Here is a 22,691-nt window from a genome sequence, read left to right on the forward strand (position 1 = left end):
AAAAACACCTAAGACATTTTTAGCATTGGGATTTTAAACAAAGCATGAAAAGGAAGATACACTCAAAAAATGTTTATTATCAATTGAAATTTTTTCCACATGAGGAAAAGATGAGCAGAGTTGCTGTATGGTAGATTCAGACTGGAAGAGTAAAGAATTTTTTAAAATGCAATTGCTGGTATTTTTTGCTAAAAAAATAAGCTAAAAGGAATTTCATCTGAAAGATGACAGTCTATGCCAGCTGTAATTCACTTTTAGGTCAGATAGCCACTGGGCCTAACTCTATGTGAGATGGCAAAGAATCACTAAAATGGGTTGAAGAGCAGACAGAACAATCTGGTCAGATGACCACCCTTTGAGAATGGGTGCAGTCACTTTCCTGTCCATTGATGATTTTAATTAGAAACTTCTGGTGCACAGATGCCATATTTAGTTGGGTTCTAATTGTAGACCTTGACAAGAAAAGCAAGAAGAAATGCAAGCAGGGCGAGGCCCACGGCTGTCCTCAGTGCAGAGTCTTGCTGGAGTCTTTGCATGTGCAGCACCATTCTGGAACCCGATGAGGTGGACTGAGTTTCAGGAATGTGGGATGATGAACTTGACTGATTCCCAAGCCTGTTTCTGAATTCCTATAAAGAAAGGGAGGAAAACCAATGTTCATATGCAGAGAAAGCCCTACTGGTGATATCAAGCAAGCACTGGGTTTCTAAAAGTGCTACCACATCCTCACCCCTGGCACGTGTGTATACAGGAATACCTACCAGGGCCAGGGTGGCTCCAAGATAGGAATGGATGTCAATTCCTTTTTCTAAAGGGTAAGAGCAAGTTCAGGACATTCCAGACTATACTCAGTTACAGGAGACAAACATATACAGAGACTCAAGCAGAATTCATGTAGAATATAGTCATGTCTACTCAGCAACAGACTAGGGAGGAAAAAAAATGATGAGATTTGAGCTGGGAATATGGCCTAGTGGCAAGAGTGCCTCATATACATGAAGCCCAGGGTTCATTTCCCCAGCACCATATATATAGAAAACGGCCAGAAGTGGCGCTGTGGCTCAAGTGGCAGAGTGCTAGCCTTGAGCAAAAAGAAGCCAGGGACAGTGCTCAGGCCCTGAGTCCAAGGCCCAGGACTGGCAAAAGAAAAAAGAAAAGAAAAAAAAAAAGCTGTGAAGAATCTCTAAAAAAAAAAAATCTCAGATGGGCTGCTGTGGCCCTATCTAGAGGGCTAATATCAACTTCAGTTTAGAGGGTCTGAGGGACTACAGACCCCCTCCATTTGCACAGCTGTACCTTACCACGGCTATCATTTTCCATATATGACAGACATGGAAAACAGTTTGGAAACTCAGCTTGGAGACTGCAGTTCAAGGACAACCTGTGAATGTGTAGCCCAACTTATGGAGAAAGTATAGGAGGATTCAGGGTGGCCCAGACAAAAAGTGAGATCTTATTAGAAAAGTAACAAAGGACAAATAAGATGCGGTTAGTGCTCAAACAGTGAAACACTTGCCTCATGAGCACAAGACCTTGAGTTAAAACCCCAGTTATGGATGGGGTTGGGGGTGGGGGAAGGAACAAACTCCTGAAAAATAAAGGAAGCAATTGCCACGGTCCAGAGAGAGAGTCTACAATGGGAGAAAAACTGTTACCTGCTTTTCATTGGATAAGAGGGTTAACACTCAGGTAACAAAATCTCTAACAAACCAGTCAATAAATGGGCAAATGAAAGACAGTACTTCATCCCAATCAGAATGCCCATCACTAAGAAACCAAATAAAAAATATTAGTGAGGAGACATTTGGGGTGGGAATGTGAACTAATGTAACCAAAAATAGAACTCCCACATCATCCTGCTATGACCCTCCTTGGAATTTATCCAAAGGAATGTTAAGTCAGCATACAAATGAGATATATGAACACCCATGTTTATAGCAACACTACTCACAGACAAATTATGGAATCAGCCTCTGTGTCCAACTGATGAATAGATAAATAAAATATGGTACACACAATGGAATATTATTGATTCTTCATACAGAGGAATGAAATTAAGTTATTTTGTAGGAAAATTGGATGGAACTGAAAACCATGTTATACAACATAAGGCAGACTGAGCAAGACATGTATTTCATGTTCTCCTTCATATGTGGAATGTAAACCTAAAGAAAAAATGATGAATATAATATTGGGAGAATACTGTTTGGGGACTGGACTCAGCAGGAGGGTGTATTGTGAGAAGAAAGGCTAAAGGAGAAAGGTTAATATAGTTGAAGTATTTCACATACATGTACAAAAATAGACTGTAAATGCCTTTGTAGAATATATGCTAATAAAATGGAATAATTCAATAGTGATGATAAAAAAAAGCTCAAGAGATCCAAGAGCACACAAATAGTTAAATGAAATTTGGAAGGCAATACAGAATATAAATGAGAAATTAAGTGTTGGAAAAGAACCAAACAGAAATCTTAAAATAAAGAATTCTGAAAGTGATATTAAAAAAATACCATTGAAAGTTTCCACAACAGAATGATTAAGTGGAAACAATAGTTGAAAGATTAAGAGCATAGAAAACGTACCAAGTGAAACAATAGGTAACTGCTCTTAGCTGGGGAAAGATACAGATATCCATGTAAAATAGCCATAGAACCTAAATCGACATGATCAGAAAAGAGCTTCACCACAGCAAAAAACAACCAAACTATCAAAAGTACAAGACAAAACAAAGTTTAAAACTAAAAGGGAAAATCACCATGTAAAAAAAATTTTTTTTTTTTTTGGCCAGTCCTGGGCCTTGGACTCAGGGCCTGAGCACTGTCCCTGGCTTCCTTTTTGCTCAAGGCTAGCACTCTGCCACTTGGGCCACAGCGCCACTTCTGGCCGTTTTCTGTATATGTGGTGCTGGGGAATCGAACCCAGGGCCTCATGTATAGGAGGCAAGCTCTCTTGCCACTAGGCCATATCCCCAGCCCCCACCATGTAAAATTTAAGGGACTAATAGCAGATAACTCAGCAGAAATCTTAAGGCCATAGGGAATGGAATAGCATAGTCCAAGCCCTGGAAAAAAGATAGAAAAAGCAACAAAACAAAACAAAACAAAAACTTGCCAACCAACATGACTAAAATGCAGTCAAGCTGTCCTTCAGCAAAGAAGAAACAAATCCTAAGAAAGTAAAAACAGGGGAATATGACCGTTAGGTCAGCCATACAAATGATACTTAAAGGTGAACTGCCCGTAGCAAGAGATGCACAGCTTCCACCATGAAAGTATGTGGAAGTATAAATCCCACTAGAAGAGCAGATATACAAAAGACTAACAGAACAGACTACAACATGCTGTGAAATGCCAAATCACAAAGATGAGGAGAAGAAAGAATAATTTGAAATTGCTAGAAGAAAATCATCAGAATGACTGGAATAAACCCTTGCTATCAATAACAACCTTCACTATGGGACTTATTTCTCCAAGTAAAAGATACACTAAGTGGATGAAGTCAACAATATTTTGCTTACATGAAACTTCCCAAATAATGGCACCTACACAATGCATGTGAAAGAATGGAAAGGTGTGTTCTATGCAAAGGAAAGCTGAAAATAAAGCAAGCAGAAGCAGCTATCCATACACTGGACGTAAGAGATGTTAAAACAAAACTGCATGAAGAGACAATTCTATATAATCAAGGAGTCGATTCAACAAGAAGATTCAATAGTAATAATAGTAATTCTATATGCACATGAAGTTAGAGCACTTCCATTTTATATAACCAACAGTATTAGATCTATAGAGACAGGCTCCAACACAAGGACAACGGGGGATTCTAACATCCCATTTTCATCAATGAAATGTTAGAGTTAGGTCCATTTTATTTATGTAGCTGTACATTTTTTCCTTGGGCTTAGGGAACATTCTCCCAAATAGACCATGTAAGACACAGAACAAGCTCAATCATGCCCTTGTCTTTTTTTATCACAACAGAATAAAATGAGAAGTCACTCACAAAATAAGTAGTAGAAAACCTATAAATGTATGTTGACTGAACAAGACATTTTTGAGAGGGGTGTGTGTGTGTGTGTGCGCGCGTGCACTGGGATTGAACCTTGGGCCTTGATTATGTCAAGCAAGCACTCTACCACTTGAGTTACATCTCTAGGCCTTTGCTTTTGTTTTGCTTGAGACAGGATCTTGTAGTTTGTTTGGGTTAGCTTCAAACTTGCAATCCTTCTGCCTCTACTTCCTGAACCATGTACTTTTTGAATAGATGATGGTTTACTGAAGAAATCAGGAGACAGAAAGTTTTGAAACCACTAAAAATGACCAAATATCGAAACTTGTGGGATAAAGCAAACACAGTACTAAGAGTGCTGACATAGCAATGCGTGCCTACATCAAAATTCAGAAGCTTCCAAATAAACCTAATAATGCCACTGAAGCACTTAGGAAAGAATGGAAAAACCAAGGCCAAAATTAGAAGAAAAGAAAGATGACAGCAAGATTAGGCTGCCTGATTTATCTATGACTTCTTGGAACCCAGCATGCTATCTTACAGAGGAGGTGCTCGGTAAGTGCTTAGGAATGAGTGAATGGATAAATCTGAGGCTGTGTGTCATCCTATGTGCCTGGTGATCACCATGTCTAGCACTGCATGCAGGGCTCTGTTCTACATCAGTCATAAATTGCTGTGTCTAGACATTTAGCCACCACTTCCTATGTTTGTTTGGTATTGTAAGACCAGAAATAAGAGCTGGTTAGTTTCTCCTAGGCCAGAGATCTTTAACCTTTCTAAGTCACAGATGGCTTTGAGAAGTCAATAAAGACTATAGACTCTTGCTCAGAAAATGTTGGCGGCATCCATCCACATATGCACACAGCCAGCTCTGTACACACTACACTGTTGAGGGAGGTTTGCAAACAACCTCACTTCGGGCGTGGGGATATACGTTTGACACATCCTTCAGCATCTTTTCTCTTTAAGCAAAACAAACAATGTCCATAAAATGTTGGGCCATCTTAGAATGGGCATCCCAAAGGAGGAAGCCCTGAAATTTCAGCCCCATTAGATGCAGGGGGAAATCTTCACCTCCTTTGCTTGTTCTTGGTTCTGCACCTGCAGATGAAGAAGCCGCCACTGTGATGCGTGGTGCTGGGCTGGCCTGGAGCGTGTGAGGTACGTCCACAGCATGCAGCCTTGGGTGGGTGTATGATGTATTGAAGACTAAATGATACGCTTTTGCTCTTGCTTGAAAACAAAACAACTAGTCAACCGAACAATAAAAACAGATGTTTTGGGTGTTATAAAATCTCCTTCTCCCAACTCATTTGCATGAATTTTTGAACCCCAAGTATAAAAGTTACCTATTTACCAACCAGAGGAGTCTTGTAGTTGAAGTCAACTTGGGCATTATTTTGTTCTCTCCAACCTTTGAAAATTTAACATGTGAACATAATTGATGTTTACAATTTTTTATTGTCACTGAAGAGGTGATATACAGAGGGGTTATAGTTACATAAATCAGGTAATGAGTACAATCCTTTTTGAACCCTATCTCCCTTCCTTTGCTCTTTCCCAGTTTTTTCCTCCTGTCATCACCCACAAGATGTACAGTTCATTTCCCAAATACTGTCTAATGAGTACCACTGTTATATTTGTTTGCCCTTTGTTCCACCCTTTCTGTGCCCCCTTACCTTCCCAAAGACAAGCAAAGAAGATAAAAGAAAACAAAAATAAGAACAACAGCAATTGAAAAATGTCTCTTGTCTCCTTTTCTTGGAGTTAATTTCATAAAGTATTTATTTTATATGCTATTAAGCCTTTTGAATATACTTCTATGCATATCTTCCTTTGGCCTCCATGTGTGAATGTCTAGAGAGCTATATAATTTATCATGTCCCTGTGTGTGTTTGTTTAAATAATTCAGTGTGTTTCCTTGTAGATTTATAGGCACATTCTAGCTACCATAAATGAGGGAAACCGTACAAACTATGTTTCTTTGGCTCTGCTTTACTTTGCTTAAAGTAAGTTTTTCCAAGTCTTTCCATTTCCTTACGAATGGTACCATATCATTCTTTCTGATGGAAGCAGAAAAATCCATTGTGTATATATGCCACATTTTCTTTATCCATTTGTCCACTGAGGGGCATCCTGGGTTGATTCCATATCTTGGCTATGGTAAACAATGGTGCAATGGACTTGGTTATTCTGGTTGTTTTAGTGTGGCATTGTGTTTGTGTTCTATTGGATGCCCAGAAGTGGGACTGCTGGGTCACAGGGTAGCTCCATGTTTAATTTTTTCCATATTGCTTTCCAGAGTGATTGCACAGGTTTGATGGCATAGGTTTACATTCCCACCAACAGTGTGGTAGAGTTCCCTTTGGCCGCACCGCTGCCATCATTTGTTATTATTAGTTTTCCTGATACTGGCTATTCTAACTGGGGTGAAGTGGAATCTCAATGTTTATTTTGATTTGCATTTTTTATAGCTAGAGATGTTGAACATTTCTTCATGTGTGTATTGGCCACCCTTCCTTCTTTCTCTGAGAAGTCTCTCTTTAAGTCTTTAGCCCATTTATTGAGTTTGGTGAGGTTATTTAGGGGAGGAGTTGTAATAGATTCAAAAAATTACCTAGGAATTAACTAAAGATGTAAAGGACCTCTGCTGTGAAATTGTAGCAGATTTAAGGAAATGGACAAACCTCCCATGCTCCTGGATGGGAAGAATTAACCCAGTAAAAATGGATATACTGCCCAGAGCAATTTACAAATTCAATGTAATACCCATCAAAATCCCAACAATTGTCTTCAAAGAAAGAGAGAAAGCAATCCTAAAATTTTATGGAATAATGAAGACCCAGAATAGCAAAAACAATCACTAGAATGAAGAACAGTGCCGGAGGAATATCAATACCAAACTTCAAACTTTATTACAAAGCCATAGTAATGAAAACAGCTTGCATACTTTGCAACAGCTTACTGGCATAAGAAAAGACCTGAGGACCAATGGAACAGAAAAAATAACCCAGAATTAATCCCCCAAATATACAGCCATCTAATATTTGGTAAGGGAGCCAAAAACATAGGTTGGAAGGAAGACAGTGTCTTCAACAAATGGTGCTGGCTAAATAGGCTAGTCATGTACAGAAAAATGAAGCAAGATCCTTATCTATGACACTGCACTAGAACCAAATCTAAATGGATCAAAGACCAAAGTATGAGGGCATATACTGTAAAAATAACAGAGGAAGGGGTAGGGGAGACACTAGGCCTTCTAGGCACAAGTTGAAACTTCCTAAGATCCAGAACCACAACAAATCAAAGAAACACTGCATAAATGGGACAGCACGAAACTGAAGATCTTTGGCAAAGGACATAGCTAGCAAGATATAGATGGGGCCCAGGGAGAAGAAAATCTGTGTCCCCAGACATGTGACGAGCAGACGCATGCACAGGGAGCATGCACCACATAGACACTCTCTTGAAGATCAAGGTAGGTACTGAAGGTAAAGCAGGGGTGGGGAAACATAGCCTGTCCATCAAACTATGCTGTTTTCATCTTTCCCCAGATCAAGATATTGACTGAAGGAATCTGACAATACTGTTTTTAAATGTAAGGTTGAAAAGGTTTCTTTGATGGCAGAGTAATCAGCACCCATATGTTTTGTACATTTCCATTGTCACTGAGGCTGGGGCGTAGCACCATGGTGACTGTGGTAGAGCTCTTGCTAGCATGCTTAGGGAACCTGAGTTTGATAACGGGCATTGGAAAAATATTCATCTGTCATAGTGATCCTCAAGGAAAAGTGATTCAAAATACAAACTCTTTCTTAGAAATCCTGAAATATGCAAATGAGCAACCATGGCAGAGTACCACGCAGTTCCTGGTAAGGTTGCATCTCTATAATAAAAAGTGCATATTGGTGAGTGATTATATGTAGCATACAACTGACTTCAGAGGAAACTTTTTTTTTTCTTTTTGCTGGTTCTGGGGCTTGAACTCTGGGCCGGGGTGCTGTCCCTGAGTTCCTTTTGCCCAAGAGTAGTACTCTACCACTGAGCTACAGAGACACTTCTGGCTTTTTCTGTAATTAACTGAAAATAAGAGTCTCAAGCACTTTCCTGCCCAGGCTAGCTTTGAACTGGGATCTTCAGATGTCAGCCTCCTGAGTATCTAGGATTACAGGCAGAGTGAGAGGAAACATGGCCAGTAGTCCCAGGAAGTAAACATCAGGCTCAAGCCTTCCATCAACCCTTTAAACAATGAAATTCAAGATTCCTTTGCATTATTTATAAAACTGAATGTCAACTCTGAAACCTGAATTCTATTCAGAAATAGCTTCTCCAAACATACTTCAAACACGGTGCAGGAGCTGACCTTTGTTCAACCAAAAGGATTCCATTTTAACAGACTAAGGGACTCATTGACAATTCCCATCCTGTACTCCATTAGCTTTGTTTAACACAGGTTTCTTTCATTTTGCTATGCTAGGTCACCAATCTGCAAGTCAGGAAGATGATAGGTGGACATCTTGAGGAAGGAGTGCATTGCTGAGCCTCCCAGCCTGGGCCATGTGGTCGCCAGGCTCTCATCTCCCCTGGAAAATGCACTCGGGTCAGGTGAACCAGTCACACAGGCCTGCTCTCCAGTAGAAGTACAGTGCTCCACACATTTGCAGGGAGCAGAGCACCTCCAGGGGACTGTGGAGCTTGCTTGTTTGTGTAGGACAACAGGTGGCCTTCGGGGTAAAGCCCCGGCTAAGCCTTTCTTTTCCCTGGGCTCACAAAGACCAGCTGAGCCAGCTGCTCCTTAGGAGCTGGGCCTACTGGGCCACACAGATTTGTCCTACCATGACTTTGGGCTGCAGCTCTGTAGGAAAGGGTACCCACGAGGTGGCCAGTTCTTGCTAGATGAATGGATGTTGCATTTCTACTTGCTCTCCTTTATATTTTATATTTACATTATCAGATAGTCTTCAAGTCAAGCTGAGCGAGCCCTCTCCTATGGTCCCTCCTTACTCCAAATATCAGTAAGCTGTAATAAGCAGCAAGCTGCACAACCAGAAGCAAAGGGCCCAGCAGGAAAAGTAGGGGACAGGCTCTATATAAAAACACTGGATAGCTAGTTCAGCATATGCCAGCTAGGCTCTAAATACATTATCTTCATTCTCTCCTTCCGCTCTCCAAAGACCCAACCACAGAGTCACTATGATTTAACTCTTTTGCTGACAGGCTGTGCTTTGCTAAGCACAGCACTCAGAAACATACCTGAGATGCATTTTCCAATCACTACAATTACATGCGAAAACCCAGGCACTTCACGGTTATTGAAGTAGCCCCCAGATTGAAGTTTGCATCCAACAGGCTTCATCTACCCTCCTAAGGAAGCAGTGGTGTTAGTTTGTGTTTGCCTACAAAATGCCCTTACAGGAAAGCCAGCCTCAACTTACACAGACACATTTCTTACTGCCTGTCATACAGCACCTGGTCAGGTCGAGACATTGTGAATATAGATGGCAGGTTGCTGAGGATTCTCTGAACACACACACACACACACACACACACACACACACACACACACACACACACTTGAGGCGCTCACATTAGAACACACTGCACGATGTGTTTTAATGAGGAACAGTTGGTATGGTTCTGCTCAAATAAAAGATCTGCCTGTAACACTTGCAACCTGTCTTCCCATCTTGAAGTGCAGCTTCCAGATGAGTTCTCCTGTCTCTGATACCTGCAGCTGTTGTCAGGGCTTGCCACACATTCCAGTGCCAGCTCCTTTCCTCAGACTGACAGGCTCTCTGGCCCTGGGATTCATGACATCATCAGACACCAGCACACATTATTCTCCTAGACAGCCTTCACATCAGGAGCATCTTAATACCATATACGTAACAAGTCTGACAAGAAATGTAGTCACTACCTTATGTATGTAACTGTAACCCCTCTGTACATCACCTTGACAATAAAATTAAACTTAAAAAAATACCATATATGTAAGAATGCTCAATTATCGCCAAACCAAAGATAGTCACATTTTCTAATTTTTGAAATTTATGTCTAAAGAAGTCTTAGAAGCATAGCCCATCAGTGTCATAGGCACACTGGAATATAGAAGGATCAACAAACTGAAGTGAGAATTAATTAGGCTTTTTCATTTGTGTTAGAAGGGCATTTATATTTTATAAACCTCAGGAACACACAAGAGAGCACACTGTCAGTTCTTCTGGGTCACTTGTGAGTGATTCTACAGCAGACACTATTCATATGAAGTTTTGCTCTCTTCCTCTCATCCTAAATGTGTAATTGCTATCGGATCATTAAAATTGCAAGGGCAAAATTTTAAACTCAAGTATAACTCCCATATATCACTCTAATCTTAATATCTTGGATGGGTTTTTATCTTATTTGGGTGATAGCAAAGTAAACACCAGGCTTTGCTAATAAGGCTGAACATAAATTATTAAACTATCTACCACAGGATCAAATGAATTTGAGATTATATTCTGAATAATTTGGCCTTGACAGTCACCAAAGGAATAGATCTGATGAGCCCCTGCCTGGCCTTGGTGATCCTTCTCTTTTAGGACGTCTAGCCCTCCACTTGAACTGTGCCAAATGAAAGAAAGATAAATCATATCAAAAACCAAAGCTTGGCATCTGCCCATCACTTAGTTTACTTTCTGTAAGATCATCTGATTCAAAAGATATAAAAAGTACTCTGAAGCTCTGAACTTATTTCAATGGATTCAAAATAATTTGTGTGAATCTTTTTTCCCTGGCTTACTCAGAAGTACAGCTAAGGACCTGAAATGCAAGGAAGAAGAAAAACCTGTTTGATAGTCCATACCTCAGGATAAATGAGACTTTATGCCAGCACCCCTTTCTAAACCTTGCCAGGCTCTGCAGAAAGTATGTGAGCACTTAATTCACACAAGTCATGCAGAATACTGTCAAAGAGAAGCTCCAAAATCGATTCACTTTCGCCTTTGAATAAATTCATTTTCATGTCAGAAAGCTTCCTGTTATTGCAATTGTTTTAATCCTTCAAATACAAACTGAGGACATACCTGCTAATTCATTAGTAAGCTTTGCTGATATAAAGTGGGGCTTCCGTCCTCCATAGTAAGAAAGGACAGAGGACTGTAGTCTTTCTAATGCCATCTGAGCACTACACCTTGGAGGGCGTCTGTCTCTGTATTCATCTTCATCATTCCTTAATGTTGCAATAGTATCCACTGAAGCAAGCTTACACTTTCCTACTTGTAGCCCAGTATGTTTAAGCAAGGAAGGGGGAAGTATAGAAGAATCAGATCTAGAATCAATAACACAGTATAAAAATCTTTGCCAACGCTGTGCCATTGTCATTTACTTATGCACAACTTCCCTAGATCTGCAGAAGATGAGAAGTTGTAGGCAATGCATATGAGCAGGGGTCTGGAACCTTATCTGGAGATGTAGTTATAATGTCACAGTGAGGAAGAAGAACAAATATGTTCTTCTTACAAAGAGAAGACACACCAAGTGAGCACACCTTAAAGAAAATCCAAATTACTTACTGGGTTAAAGTTGGAAAATTATTCTAGAACTTGTGACATGAGTATCTCTTTTGCTAACTATGAGCCACAGTTATATAGACAAGCACACACACACACACAGACAGACACAGCAGGCTCTGACATACACTAGGAACCAAGAGGCACTTAGATCTATAAAGCCTATAATCACAGGGTTCATGATAGAAAGAAAGCTGAAATCATTTATTCTAAATAAGTGGCTGGAGATAAGCATTAGTACAAATGAAAGCTCCTCCTCAGGTGAAGCGAAGCTGCAGATGGAAAGTCTAAATTGGGTCAAACACTTTCCTGTCCATGGGTTCCTTTCAACTATCTCTTAAACCACAAGGAGAGCATTCATTTTCCAGGAAGTGGTAAATGACAATATTGATACACATAACAATTGGGAGTCTTAAATTTAATCATTAGTCCAATCAAATAATTCCAATTAAGTTTCCTTCCAACTAGGTAACCATAAGCATGTGTCTGCAGATGCTAGCAGTTATTATAATACAATATTCAATAATACTAGAAATATGGGTTTAGCATCGTTGAGCTCCATAAACTGCATAAAATGAATAAAGTAGATGGCAGGTGCTTTGTTCTGTCTCTATGAGTCTCATAAGTGATGTGCTAACCTGTAAAATGTTTCCTACAGATTACTATGATAAGAATAATTACACAGTATGTACTTAGTATAATTACACTAAACTCTACCATGGGAAGAAAGTTCATATCTTTGATTTCTTATGAAGTTTCACAGTTACATTATTATGGATCCTCCCAAATATTCATTTTAAGCCATACTTATCATCTCTTTCTGTTTCTATTTTGAATTTAGCTTTTACAAAGTTGAAAAAGGTATTAGATAAGTTACTTTAACTGATTTGATTCTTGTTAAGATTTATTTACATTACTATAAAAGTATGGTGACAGCAGGCGCCAGTGGCTCATGTCTGTAATCCTACTCAGGAAGCTGAGATCTGAGGATCCTGGTTTGAAGTCAGCCAAGCCAGAAAAGACTCATTTTTTTTTTGCCAGTTCTGGGACTTGAACTCAGGGCCTTTGGGCACAGCCCTTGAGCTTCTTTTGCTCAAAGCTAGCACTGTACCACCACTTGAGTCACAGTACCAGTTCCAGCCCTTTCTGTTTATGTGGTATCGAGGAAATGAACCCAGGGCTTCGTGCATACTAGGCAAGCACTCTGTCACTGAGCCACATTCCCAGCCCAGAAAAGATTCTTATCTCCAATTAACCACTCAAAAAAATGAGCATTGTGGCTCAAAGTGGTAGAGCATTAGCCTGCAGCAAAAGAGCTAAGGAACAAGCACCCAGTTCAAGCCTGAGTTCAAGCCTCATGACTGCCAAAAAAATAAAAAGTATGGTGACAGCCTTGTAAATGGCCTCTAAGTATGGTGACAGCCTTGTAAATGGACTCTAATGATCTTTGCTTTTCTAGTATTCATTTTTTTTGCCCAATACTTTCCTTTTGGGTATGGGATAAACTTTAGACCTACTTTTACCTAATTATACTTGTCAGAAAACAATGTAATGTTGCTTTAGAAAATGCTTCAGAAAACAGGTTTCACAAAAACCATTGTTTCCATCTTCCTCACTTTTACTTGCTTGCTTGCTTGCTCTAGGCGAAGCTAGTTGCTAAATGGAGAAGCCCAAATGAGAAGATTCTAAGGCCAATCAGCAGCAGCAAGGGACTAAGTCCTCAATGTGCCAACACACAGAAATCATCCTGTCGTCACTACATGAATGAGTTTACAAGCAAGTCCCTTCCAGTTGAGCTTTCAGATGAGACCACTTCCCACTTCCCTGGCAGCTCCCTGAGGCAGTGGCTCTGCCTGAAGCTCCCAAGTGAGCTGCACCTGGATTTCTGACCACGGTGAGAAACTGAGGTAATAGTGCTTGTGGTTTTAAGCGTCTCAGTTGCGATACTTACTCTGTTGCACTGCAATAGACAACCAATACAAAGATACTCGGAATCAGGATTTACAACACAGTGCTGCATAACAGTGGGAAAAATGGGTTTCCAGTAAAATTGCTAAAACAATTGGTTATGTATATATTCAGCAATGAAATTTTCTACCACACATGCAAGTCAATTCCAGCTATATCAAATACTTACAAAGGCAAATAGAAAAAGTTTTAGGCAACTGGGAAGCAAAAACCCTTTTGACCCACAAAGTATAAACATTTTAAATAACAAAAGTGTACAAAGTTCTAAATTCACCAAAGAAGTTAATACAAGCCAAAACCTAGGAAAAGACAACTGCTTTACAGATAGTTGACTTTGAGAGTATATAAACTCTGGAGAAGCAGATGGATGAGACAGATCCAGAGTGTCTCACTAGAGGTGTTTAGTGTTCAGCCATGCCAAAGATGAACCAGGGCAACAAAAGGAAAACTGTGTTGTGGAGTGACTGAGGGAGATGTCTGAAGTTACAGTGAGGAAGTGATGGAGACTGTAAATAGCACTGCGAGTCAGAAAGGCAACTACAGAAAAGAACACACCTCCACCTCAACCATGACTCCTGGGTGGTTGGGGTGGGACAAAAGATTCCACAATGCTGGGGAAAGATAAGTGGGCAAGTATTAGCAGTCCCTTTCATTGTAGCAGGAGAATGCCATTATCCTCACAGGCTTTAAGTCCAGTTAGAGCAGCTGGCAGATCTAAGAGCAATGATTATAATCCAAAGAAGGAACTCATCTCCAACCTTTAGAAGCCAAGCGCTACAACAAAAGCCACTGCTAGGTGCCCTGCTGCATTATTAGGGCTGCAGCCAGCCCCTGACCCAGCCAGAAGCCTTGAGCTGCTGCATGGCTCACAGTGTAGAGAACAGGTCCTTCAGTGACCTGCAGCTGACACAAGCTGGAGAGCTGCCCGCGCTTGCCCGTGGGAAGCAGAGAAAGTGTTCTTCTAGCCCACTACTATGGAACTTTGGCTACTGGTATAAAAATCCACCTAGTCACCTGTACCTGTCCCATGAATTCTGGGCTTCTAGTTGTACCTTGCAATGCTAGAAAAGCAGCTGCCAGCATACCAAACCCAGCACTACCTGTACACACTATGGGAGGAGACAAGGAAAATAATCTTCCCCAAGTCCATGGGACCATGGGACCCATGCTTGACTGAAATCTGGAGAAGTTCCCATCTCAATTCCAGAAGGTGGCAGAGGGTGCCACATGCCATGGTATTGCCAGCAACTACCTCCATAGACCTCGGGAAGGTTCCATTTGCATTGCATACCTTTAACCATACAGTACCAGAGTCACAGACCCTGGCATCACAGGTGCTTGTCCCATGAAAACTTTCCATCCCGTGGCTGTGAACCTCTTGGCTCCCCATGTCACTGGTATATGTATTCCAGGCGTTCATCTGAGGGAGCTGAAGATCTCCACATCCTCAGAGACCATAACACTTGGTGTCACCTGTGTTGGCCCCCGTAGAACCTAGGTTTGTACGCCATGCTAAGTCGATGGCATCTACCATCACAAACCCCAGTGCCATCAGCACTCTGTAGAGCACTCATTGCTTTACAAGGCATTACAATTACACCAGGAGTCCCTCTAGTCCAGATTACTAAGACATTCATAGACGCTGTTAGCATCCATGTCAGCAGAAGGACTCACACACAGGCCATTCCAGCTCATCCATAACCAAAGACAAGCACTTCCTGAAACCAACACCTATCTAAAAAAAAGTATCTTTTTCAGCAAAATTTACACCAGAAACTTGGAAGAGGGAAACTGTTATAGCAAATGCAAAACATCACAGTAGAAATAAAAGAAACATGAAAAGAAATATATCACATCCACAGGAATAGAACCCCACAAAATAGATTCCAGTAGAAGGAAATCTATAAAAATTCCTGAAAAAGAATTTAAAATAGGGGCTGGGAATATGGCCTAGTGGCAAAAGAGTGCTTGCCTCATATACATGAAGCCCTGGGTTCGATTCCCCAGCACCACATATATAGAAAATGGCCAGAAGTGGCACTATGGCTCAAGTGGTAGAGTGCTACCCTTGGGCAAAAAGAAGCCAGGGACAGTGCTCGGGCTTTGAGTCCAAGGCCCAGGACTGGCAAACTGCCGCCCCCCCCCAAGGAAAAACAACCCCCCCCAAAAAAAAATTAGTACAAGAAATGTATCCAATGCCTAACGTATGAAACTGTAACCTCTCTGTACATCAGTTTGATAATAAATATTTGAATTTAAAAAAAAAGAAAAGTTAAAAAAAAAAGAAATCAATGTGCAACGAATATGAGAAATTCATCAGAGATAGAAATCACACAAAAAAAGCCTTGCAGCTAAACACTTCAATCAACAAAATGAGAAGCACAATTGAGATTTTTTACAATAGACTAGAACAAGCAGGAGAAAAAGGTTTCTGAATTTGAGGACAGGTCATTTGAATTGATCTAGTCAGGCCACAGGGTAAGAGGGCAGAGAGAGGGGAGGAAAGCCTACAAAACACTTCATATAATGAGAATTCCAAGAAAAGAAAAGGAGGGCTCATTGAAAAATTGTTTCACAAAATAGAAATCTTTCCAGATCTTCAAAGGTATATGGGCATATAGATACAAAAAACCCAACAGCCACTACTGAATTCAATGGGAAAAAAGCAACAAAAATCCCAAACAAAAGCCTTCATTAAGGCATAATATACTGAAAATATCCAAAGTATAAGACAAATATAGAACTCTAGAAACAGCCAGAAAAAAAGCATAAAGTCACCTATAAGAGGATGCCTGTTAGAAGTTTGGCAGAATTCTTGGCAGAAACCCTACAAGCCTCTGGAGACAGGGATGATGTATTCCAAATCCCGAAAGAGGAAAATCTGCCAACCAAGAACACCATACTTGGCAAAATCACCCTCTATGAATGAAGCAAAAATAAAGTCTTTACCAGATAAGCAAATCCAGGAAATTCATTCCCACTGATCAGTCCTATAAGAGATGTTTGAAGCCAAGCGCCGGTGGCTCATACCTGTAAACCTAGCTACTCAGGAGGCTAAGATCTGATGATCTCGGTTCAAAGCCAGCCTGGGCAGGGAAGTCCATGAGACTCTTACTTCCAGTGAACCACCAGAAAACTGGAAGTGGCACTATGGCGCAAAGTGGTAAAGTGCTAGGCTTGAGTGGAAGAGCTCAAAGATAGCACCCAGGCCTAGAGTTCAAGCCCCACAACAGGCCTCCCCCCAAAAAAAATGCTTGAGGAAGTCCTACAATAGAAACAAAATGATGAGAAACATCAACATGAAAAACATGTGAGTTCCTTTATTCAAGTGGAAGAACAAGTATGTATGACAAAACTCCCAAACCACAATCACCAATAAGATATGTACAAAGAAATAAAGAAACTACAAAATAAAAACCAACAAAATGACAAGAGGAAGCCCATCACTATTGAGCTAAAAACCATGTATAATGGATTACATTCACTTACTGAAAGACGAAGATTACTGGCAGATTGTATTACAACAAAGGACTCAATATACGTTGGCTATAAGAAATTAATTTCTTCAGTAAAAGATATGCATGAATTGAAAGAAAAGGGTTGGAAAAATGTATCATGGAAACTGAACAGGAATAGCTGTTCATAAAGGTAAAGCTGATATTAAATCAAGCCCTGTCAAAAGAGACAAGGCCATTTAGACAAGAACCAGTTAGAGATAGCAATTGTAAATACATATGTATCTGACCCCAACATGCAGCAGATCAGGACTAACGGGAGATAAAGACTCTAGTACAGTAATGGTTGGGGACATCAATACCACGCTTTCCTCAATAGACAGATCATCCAGAAAGAAAGCTGACAAAACAACATGTGAGTTCAGCTATACTGTGGAGCAAATGAACCCACAAGACAATTTCAGCACACTCCATCCAACAGTTGCAGAATACACGAGCTCTTTTATCATTATGTGGAACATTCTCCAGCATGGATTATGCATATTTCCATTTTTAAAAACTGAAGTTGTATTATGTCTCTTGTTAGAACACTTGGAATAGTAAATATAAATACATGGAAATTGAATATCATAAATTGAATATCATCCTCCTAAGTAGCCAATGGGTAAGTGAAATAATGAGAAAGATAATACATTTACTGAAACTGAGCATTATGGGACAGCACTGTAATCCAAGCACTCCACAGGCGGAGGCAATAGGATTACCCAAACACACATTAATTGAAAATGAGCATGACCGAATACAATTTGTGGAATACAGCAATAACAGCATGCGAGCAAAGTTTATAGCAAAAAATATATCATAAAGTAGAACAACTTCAGTTCAGTGATTTAACAATGTATGTCAAGAATAAACCAAATTCCAAATCTGGAAACAAATTATAAACATCAGAGCAAAAATGAATCTCAATGGGACATTATCAAACAAGCTATGTACAAAAGCTTAAAGACTACAGATTCACCACTTGCTTACTGTTCCTGTTATTGTGCCTTAGAAAATGCTCAGGTTGGACATCATTTGGTGTTCTCACTCACAGGGTGGTGAATCTGAAAGGCACTGCATTCTAATTTTGAAGGCTGGTTCTTACCAGTTAACTGTCGCAGATAATGGACTTGACTTATGGGCTGGATATTTTATGTTTCTCAGAATTGCTTTTGAGAGATGGAGAAACAGGAGAAAATGTGTTCCTCCAAAGCCTTTTAAATTTAACTATTGCAAACTATTAGAAAACGAACACACCCTATTTCCTTTGAATGTGTTCTGTTTATTTATTTTAAAGTAGCATTCCATTATTTTAGTTATAATGAAAAGTCTGAGTACAAGAGGACAAATGGGTTGTGGCTTTCATCATTAGGAAGGAGTAAAAACTGAAATTTATGGTTAAAAACAAGTTTTGCTATAAAGTACTCATCCTTATAGTTCCCAGAGAAAGAATTTTAACTCTACAAGATTGTTATCACTTTAAAAGAGCTTTTGCAATCTGCTTATCAAGATGTCAAATGACTTCAAAGAGCAGACTGAGTAACTTGATGGTGATTTAACGCTCAAAGAATATACTCATGTTCTGAGTTTAAGTAAAAGATTTCAACCTATTATGCACTCTCATCTGCCCTGCTTCTGGTGAAGAGCTTGTCCATTATACCTTGCACAGATCACTGAAAGCCAAGTGCGTTCAACAAATATATGCTGAGCACTAACTGCGGTGCTGTGCTAGGACCTGGAGCTACAGGTGAACAGATCAGATGCATGGCCCTGTTCTTAGAGCTCTCCCTCACATCGACAACTCCCTATGTTATTTCTGATTTAAAAACCAACCACCAACAAAAACTCACCCAAAACAAGACAAAACACCAAAATGGGCCTGTGCGTGGAGGAAATCCCTTGTATTTACTTATACCTCCTTCTGGTCAAATACAGAAGCATATTATTTCCAATCAGAAAATGTGACTAGTTCTATTTATGTGGGACCATGTGAACTGTTTAGGCCAAAAGCTTGAAACAGATATGTCACAGGCCATGTCTGTGAAAGGCCTGGTTCCTAGCATTGTCCCTGGTTTCCCAGTAGAGACCCACAGTCAGAGGGCATCCCTCCCTGAGTGTTTTGAGCAGACGGTCCCAACTCCCAAGTGCCTGTTCAGTGGTACTCTTCACTTTCTCACCTTCAAAGTCCCCTTTTAATCCTGCCCCATCCACCAACACCTCTGTGGTGGAAATTGTTGGACATTGACAGTCCCTTGTGCTGTAAATTTTACCTTCCTAAAATAGATTTCCAAAAAGAACATTTCCTAATCTCCTTGGTCCCCAGGGTTTAGACAAACTGAGGTTTACAATCAGCTACACTGGATGTGACAGTGGCTGAGTAGTACAGAGCCGCAGCCGGGCCATGGCTGTGGCCAGTGGCCCCTCTACGATCTCACAATAGCTGGGATTAGGTGCATATGCCATCATGCTCAGCCTGACAGTGCCTTCTTGCTTTGTGTTCATGTGGCAGAAGGGACAAGGCAACTTCTGGGCCCTGTATTATGAAGGCAGAAATCCCAGTGGTGGGGCTCTGCCTCATCATCTAATCACTTCCCAGAGGTCCAACTCCTCCTTCTGTCACACTGGTGATTAGGTTTACACATAGGAATGGCTAGGAAACATAAACACAATGACTCAGCACACATCTTCTCATCCCACCTAGACTTTAACGTCTTGGATGGCAAGATCACATCTTTTGGACTTGTATTCTAAGAGGTGTTAGACACAGCTGGATCTACCTTGGGCACTCCAAGGGTAATCATACAGTCTATTACATTTCAGGGAATGAAGAGAGCATTATTATTAATGATACAGAGCAACAGGTACAAACTAGGACAGTCTCATCCAAACTGAGGCACAGGGCCATATATCTATCTGGTATTGATGATTGGTGACTGAGTAGAGGCAAAGATGTTTAGTGATTGAATATAATAAAAATAAGGATGCTGAGAGTAGTTCTGGACAGCTGCTTCCAATCACCCCGGGAGTGAGCGTTCTTCTGGAGGCTGTCCAGTCCCAGCCTGGAGGGAGGGGCAGAAGGCAGGGCTCTGAAGACCTATGTGCAGTGCCGCTGAAATACAGCTGTGCTCCTAGGAGGAAGCTTGCCCTATCCTGTACTTTTAATTTTTTTCTGCTGGTCCTGGGACTTGAACTCAGGGCTTGGGCACTGGTCCTTGAGCTTCTTTCACTCAAGGTTAGTGCTCTATCACTTGAGCCACACATCACTTCTGAAATTCTGTAATTTATTAGAGATAATGGTCTCATGACTTTCCTGCCTAGGCTGGCTTTCAAGTGCACTCCTTGGATTTCAGTTGCTTGAGTAGCTAGGATTACAGGTGTGAGCCACAGGTGCCTGGCCCAGTACTTTCGTGCTGAAGAAAACATCTTCCTCTTAAAGTAATTTGGGATGTAAATTTGGATGATCTGGAAAAATCATCCACGAATTATAGTTTAAACATAAGAGCAAGTATGTGTCCCAGGACATACCTGTGAGTACGAGCATACCTCCTCCTTAAAGCCTTCCCTCTAGTCCCTCTCTACAATGTCACAACAGAAGAGCAGAGCAAAAACTCCTTGAAGGCCAAGGCTAATTTCACTCTTTTTAACTCCAATGTGAAGCCCAGATAATATTAAGTTGAATAAATGTCACTTGAGTGCCATGTATTTAAGCACTAAGGCACAGAGGTCTGAGTCTTTGCTCTGGGAGTCTGCTGGTACCAGTGTCTCAAGCTCACTGTTTTTTTTCTCCCTAACCCAGTGGAGACAAAGGATTGGGGAGAAGTGCCTGCCTTATCGCAGCCCATGTCCTTTTGGGACTGCGCATAGAAGTGGAGAAAGCATGGCATTTGTTGTGTTCTGCTGCACTAGCCCAAGCTACAAAAACAAATACAGCCATTACACGTAAAAAGCTTCAGTACTAAGCACACAGTAGAGCCTCACTAAATGGGAACTGTTACTATTATTAAGGCACAATTCGTTCCTTGATGCAAGCAATTCCCCTCACCATGCCCTGGCTACAACCCTCAGGAGGAAGAGAATTATCATCAGTGATTGCACAATTAGTGATGTGAGAGAAATGAAAGCTAATTGTTTAGCATTGGCTAAACACTGATGACACTTTGGCTGGTATTCGAACTGGTCCAAGGAAGGTATTGTAGACATACTAAACACAGTTTGAACTGATACAATAATACTTGAGCAGGAGCAATGTCCAACAAGACAGAGCTCACCAGCTCTGTATCACACTGTAGAACTCAGCTATTCCTTTACTGGTCTGAAGGAGAAAAATAGAACTGTACTATGAAAGAGGGAAATGCAGAAAATATGAAGGGTTCTACAGTTTTAATTGCTTGTGATACTAATTTAACATAGAGGCAATAAAGAATTCAATCTTGTATAGAGTTTTGTTTTTTTAAAGGAATTGGAAAAACTTCTTGGGATTTGAGCCAATATCTTGGGGGTGGAAGGAAAATAGGAAGGAACACACCCTCATTTGCTTCTAACACGGTTAGCTGATCTGTTTGAAATTAGATCCACTTTCAACTGTTTTAACTTAATTATTAAGCCATTTCTTAACCTTGTGAATGCAGTTTCATGTGCTTTCAAATCTGGCCCTAAACTAATAGAGCCTTTCACTTCAGTGGTTTTGGAAATGAATGTTAGATGGAGAGGAAGGCATTTTAACGGTGTTTTTCTAAGGGTCAAAGCACTGAAAATACAGGATAGTTTGTACATAAAACTCACTGCGCCTGAATGTCCTGCTGGCCCTTTGTCTGGTAATGAGGCAAACCATGCCCCCTCCCCCCCTTAAAACTTCTGCTTCCTTTCCAAGAGCAACTGGTTGTATTGGTGCAGAGCTATGTAACTACCCAAGTGAATCCATTACAAAGATCAAAGTCCCAATAGATGAGAAACAGGTGGCAGCCAGGCACCCCCAGGGCAGTCGTCCCTGAACTTGTAAGAAACAACATGGAAGGGCCAGATCTAGAGTCTAGAATATTCTCCTTTAAACAAGGACATAAAGAAGGGGGAAAGATCTGCCTGTCAGCAAGAATTGCTAGTGCTGCAGGACTTCAAGGAAACCCTTTTGATGAAGGAGCCTCAGAGGTTGATGTTGTTTGATCTGCCATTTTTGTTAAAAAAAAGAAAGAAAGAAAGAAAGAAAGAAAGAAAGCAAGCAAGCAAGCAAGCCTCCCTGGCCAATAAATGCTTTTGAAATAATAAAATAATGTGCAATTTTTATCCTCATTAATTAAATTGAAAGGATGCTCTTGCATGTCATGTATCACAAATAATGATACTGACAATAGTAGGCAACATTTATCAACTGCTAGGCCATTTCTATGTATGCCTTGTTAACCTCATTTGCAGAGGAGAGTGACTCTCTTCAAGATCCTATGTTTATTAAGTGGTGGAACTAGTTTTCAAACCCAGTGTTTTTGTTGTTGTTGTTCTATTTTGTTTTTCTGGTCTGGTCCTTGAATTCAGGGCTTGGGCACTGTCCCTTAGCCTTTTCCACTTAAGGCCAGCATTCCACCTCTTAAGCCACAACTCCACTGCTGGCTTTTGGCTTATTAGCTGGCGTCTCTTGAATTTGTCAGTCCTGACTGGTTTCAAACCTCAATCC

The 22,691-nt window shown here is 40.6% G+C and overlaps 1 protein-coding gene across 3 annotated transcripts in view; it reads right to left on the bottom strand.

The window, feature by feature from the left end:
• Positions 1-321: 321 nt before the first annotated feature.
• Cdkal1 (CDK5 regulatory subunit associated protein 1 like 1) overlaps positions 322-22,691 on the bottom strand; it is a 533,240-nt gene continuing 510,870 nt past the window's right edge. For 2 of the 3 annotated variants that reach the window (XM_048348394.1, XM_048348392.1), the window contains one exon: positions 322-629. In XM_048348394.1, the coding sequence (XP_048204351.1) occupies positions 441-629 (189 nt within the window). In that variant the 3' untranslated portion in view covers positions 322-440. Of the gene's footprint in view, positions 630-4,104; positions 5,261-22,691 lie in introns of those variants that run through there. The other variant, XM_048348393.1, reaches the window with a different exon arrangement.

This window comes from Perognathus longimembris, chromosome 6, assembly GCF_023159225.1.
Source record: "Perognathus longimembris pacificus isolate PPM17 chromosome 6, ASM2315922v1, whole genome shotgun sequence".
In the NCBI taxonomy this organism is placed as follows: domain Eukaryota; kingdom Metazoa; phylum Chordata; class Mammalia; order Rodentia; family Heteromyidae; genus Perognathus; species Perognathus longimembris.